Genomic DNA, 4,675 nt, shown 5'->3' on the forward strand with positions numbered 1-4,675 from the left:
GGGGGTGGCCTGCAGCGGATAGTCCCACCAGTTAAAACTGCAACCCCCCCCCCAGGGGAACTCGCTCAAGCCAAACCACAGAGCACCCTCTGTTGTGGTGAGGGGGGGGATCAGTCCCAGGCGCATAGCTACAGTGGGGCATTTCGGGGCCTGGCCCCCTGACTTCCTGCCAAGGCCCCCTGACTTCCATGAAAGCCCCCAGGCCCCCCAACTCTCTGAGCCACCTGGAGAACTCCGCGCTGCCACCCCTCTTCCACAAGCACAGCTTGCTTCCCTGCATAGACAAGCCAACTGCAAACGCTTCAAAAGTGAGTTTTTACAATTTTTATTTTTATTTTATTTTTTATTTTGTGATGTCAGTGCCCTCCGACTTCTTTAAAGACCCCCTGAGTTACAAAATCTTGGCTACAGGCCCTGATCAGTCCTCCCCCCGAGAGGGTGAAATCGTTGACTATTGAAGAGATTCCCGTTGACCCTTTCAGCCCAGTAAACATAGAGAGACGTTCTCAGTTGAAGCACAGTTTGTTTGAGCAACAACAGGAGAGACAGAACACTGTAGCCACCTTCTGTCTCCCCAAGACCTAATGACCAACTCCTTTCACCCCCTTGAAGCAGGAAAGCATCTGCCACAGGAAAACACACAAACAGAAAGCCAGGTATGCCTGTCCTCTTAAGTGCGCCCCAATGCCCGGGTTTCTCCCGGGCTGGCCACCACTATCTCCTCCTGTCCCCAGGGTAGAGGGTTGACAACGAGGACAACCCTGTGCTGCTCTAAGGGCCTGCCAAACTAACTTCCCCACGTTTACATCACATCACCCTGGTCATGCTGAACACATGCATATCTGTATGCTCGCTGCGTGTTCCTTGCGTGTTGCAGGTGTTTTGGGAGGATGGAAGAGGACCGATTCTTCTGCGTGTTCCTCTGGGATGGGCTTCCAGAGGGCCTTACTCTACTGTAACAAGTTAACGATCTTGAGGCCCGATAACCAGTCTTCTGGCCATCTCTTGCTGACAAGAAGACACGCTTCTTTCCGGAGAGACAGGCTGACTCAGTGCTTCTAGGAAAGGAAGAAATGCCTGAAAGGAAGAAGAGAGCCAGTTTGGTGTAGTGGTTAAGTGCGCAGACTCTAATCTGGGAGAACCGGGTTTGATTCCCCACGCCTCCACTTGCTCCTGCTGATGTGACCTTGGGTCAGTCACAAGCTCTGGCACAGCTGTTCCTGAAAGAGCAGTTTGTGTTAAGAGTTCTCTCAGCCCCACCCATCTCACAGGGTGTCTGTTGTGGGGAGGGGAAGGAGTTTGTAAGCCGCTCTGAGACTCCAAGTGAAGGGCGGGGTATAAATCCAATCTCTTCTTCTTCTTCTTCTGTATGATCCAGACTTGGCTGCGCATTAGACAATAGACAGGCCTGGCTAGGGCCCAGAGAATGGCTCAGAAACAGCAAAGAAGAGAATGGCTCAGAAATAGCAAAGAAAATGGCTCTGAGCTTGAGAAAGGTGGCACTACACCGCAGGGTTGTTTGTCTCATCGGTCATTACCTGCCCCTCTCACAAATGGCACCTCTTGCAAAAAGGGGGGTCCCTTTTGAACTGTGGGGTTCACTTTGTGAGGTCCCGGCTTCTCACTGCCCCACAGTAAACATGTTTTTGGGGAGGCGGAAAACCAGCTCCTCCTGGCTCTCTTCACAACTGGAGGGAAACTCTCAGTGCATTTGCAGGACTGGATATCACGATAACGCCTTGTGTTTAATCATCAAGAGCAGAGAATGAAAAGTTCTGCGGCAAGTCAAATGGGAACCGTGGGGGAACCATTCCTTGCCATTTATTTAAAAAACCACGACACATACAGGGAGGATGGGGAGAGGCAGTGTCATGACCCTGGGCCTACCGGTGTGACCTCCAGGCCTAGGGAGGCCTAGTGGCTCTAAGGAAGCCCATATGGGAGTAGTCATCAGGGCCTACATTTCCCAGGTTCCCTCTGGACCCTGTGATTGGTTAAAAGGTGATTTTGGAGGGGAAACTACATCAGCAGGGGAACAGAGGGCGGTGCCTGGGGAATGTAGGCCCTGATGACTACTCCCATACAGGCTTCCTTAGAGGGACTAGGCCGCCATAGGCCTGTAGGCTGCACCAGTAGACTCAGGGTCATGACAGGAGGGATGGGCAGAATATAGAAACAGCTTATCCCTGGCAGGGATAAGGTGTGACCAGTCGCTCAGTTTGGGAGGAAAGAAGACTTTAAAGCAGGAAGCCACACCCAAGAATGAGGAGTGCCTGGTGCCTTGGTTTCTTGCTGGGGCATTGATTGAAAAACTCTCTCTTTATTCCAGCAGCAGATGTAGAGGAGACAGATGGGGGATTCCAGGGGTTCTCTTTGGAAAAGGCCAAGAATGAAGATGCTGAGGAACACTTCAGAGACAGAGATGGACCACAGAGGCAGGAGAGAAGCCACGCTGGTAAGAGGAGGGAGAAGCCCATTTCTTCCCAAGGAGGCAAGAAACTGACTCCTCTGCAAAGGCTGTCCCTTCCACCTCCTCGAGGCAGGAGAGTGTCTGCCACACACACAAAAAAGCCCGAGTTACCAGTCAAGTCAGCGCTTTCCAATTCCCAGGTTTCAGACCTCCTCGCAAGGGTCCTAACCAATGCTCCCTCTAAGCTGTGGGGTCCTGTGAGCAAAAATTCTACTTTGTGAGCTATTACCGGCGTTCACGTTGTGAGTGAGCAATTTGGCTGCTGTATAAATTAGTTTGCTCTGGAGCCATCCCTTCCTGAGCCAGGACAAAAACCTGTGAGCTGGAGGCTAAAAAACTGTGAGCTGGCTCACACTAACTTGGCTTAGAGGGAACACTGGTTCTAACGGGATCTCTCTTTTTATTCCATCAGGGGATGATCGGAGGAATGAGAAGGATGAGGAACTGCACCATCTTTCGGCAGATGAAGTCAAGAATGAAGATCTGAGAGGAAACATCCGGAATCAAGGTGGACCCAAGAGACAGGAAGGAAGCTACATGGTTGAGAAGAGGAATAAAACCATTCTTTGCCAGCGGGAGGATTCACGTGAAGTAATTCACAGGGTGGAGGAAACGGACAAGTGCTTGGAGTGTGGAATGAAGTTCTCAGATCAAACCCAATATTACGTCCATTTACAAATGCACACTGGGAAGAAGACCCATCAATGGCTGAAGTGTGGGAAGACCTTGATTCGCAGAGCAGACCTTGTTCAACACCAAAGGGTTCATTCAGAAGAGAAGCCATTTATCTGCTCAGAGAGTGAAATGATGTTCTCTGATGAAAGAAAAGTTAATGTGCATTTTCCAGAGCACAGTATAATGAAGGCACACAACTGTTTTAGGTGTGGAAACGACTTCAGATGCATATCACAGCTCCTTCTGCACCACAGCATACCCAGGGGAGAGAAACCTTTTGAATGCTCAGAGTGTGGAATGAAATTCAATCGGGCTTACACTCTTCAACAGCATCTTAGAACCCACACAGGGGACAAACCTTTTGAATGCTCAGAGTGTGGAATGAAATTCAATCGGACTGGCATTCTTCGACAGCATTTCAGAACCCACACAGGGGAGAAACCTTTTGAATGCTCAGACTGTGGAAGGAGATTCTATCGGAGTGCCCATCTTCTAGACCATCAAAGAACCCACACAGGGGAGAAACCTTTTGAATGCTCAGAGTGTGGAATGAAATTCAATCGGACTGGCATTCTTCGACAGCATTTCAGAACCCACACAGGGGAGAAACCTTTTGAATGCTTAGAATGTGGAAAGAAATTCAGTTGCAGTTCCAATCTTCAACGGCATCTAAATATCCACACAGGTGAGAAGCCTTTTGAATGCTCAGAATGTGGAAAGCGATTCAGTTTAACTAGCACTCTTAAGAAGCATTTAAGAACCCATACAGGTGAGAAACCTTTTCAGTGCTCAGAGTGTGGAATGAGATTCAGACAGAGTGGCACTCTTCAACAGCATCAAAGAATCCACACTGGGGAGAAACCTTTCAAATGCTCAGAATGTGGGAAGAAATTCCGTCACAGGGGCACTCATCTACAGCATCAAAGAAGCCACAGAGAGACCTTTTGAATGCTCAGAGCTTAGAAAGAGCATCACTCACAGATCCCGTGTTCAACAACTTGAATGAATCTAGAGGAGGAGAAATCATGAACCTGTGGCAATAACCTTTCTTGTATATCACACCTGCAGAAAAACCACAGATTCCACAAAGAGATGAAACTTTATATACTCTTGGAGAGAAACATACAGCTGGAGGGGAACTCAAGGGCCATCTAATCCAACCTCTTGCACAATGTAGGAAATTCACAACTGGCTGGCCTTCCACTCTCCCCGTGTCCCCTGCTCTATGCCCAGTGGATGGCAAATCCTTGTGCCAATCTGGCCCGGAGGAAAATTTCCTCCTGACACCAAACTGGAAATTGGCATTATCCTGGGCATATAAGAAAGGGCTATGAGAGCCGAGCACTGGTTCAACTCTTCCTGCCTTCCCTCCGTTTTGGTGTAGTGGTTAAGTGCGCGGACTCTAATCTGGGAGAACCGGGTTCAATTCCCCACTCCTGCATTTGCACCTGCCGGATGACCTTGGGCAAGCCGTAGCTCTGATAAGAGCTATTCTTGAAAAAGAGCAGTTTCTCTCAGAGCTCTCTCAGC

The 4,675-nt window shown here is 49.4% G+C and overlaps 1 protein-coding gene across 1 annotated transcript in view; it reads left to right on the top strand.

Moving 5' to 3' along the window:
• LOC107111417 (zinc finger protein 501-like) overlaps positions 1 to 4,353 on the top strand; it is a 6,198-nt gene extending 1,845 nt beyond the window's left edge. Inside the window, exons 2-3 of the mRNA XM_015412386.1 lie at positions 2,330 to 2,455; positions 2,883 to 4,353. Of these exons, the coding sequence (XP_015267872.1) occupies positions 2,330 to 2,455; positions 2,883 to 4,093 (1,337 nt within the window). The 3' untranslated portion in view covers positions 4,094 to 4,353. The remainder of the gene's footprint in view (positions 1 to 2,329; positions 2,456 to 2,882) is intronic.
• The last annotated feature ends 322 nt before the right edge of the window (positions 4,354 to 4,675 follow it).

This window comes from Gekko japonicus, unplaced genomic scaffold (assembly GCF_001447785.1).
Source record: "Gekko japonicus isolate JY-2015 unplaced genomic scaffold, Gekko_japonicus_V1.1 scaffold5241, whole genome shotgun sequence".
NCBI lineage: Eukaryota > Metazoa > Chordata > Lepidosauria > Squamata > Gekkonidae > Gekko > Gekko japonicus.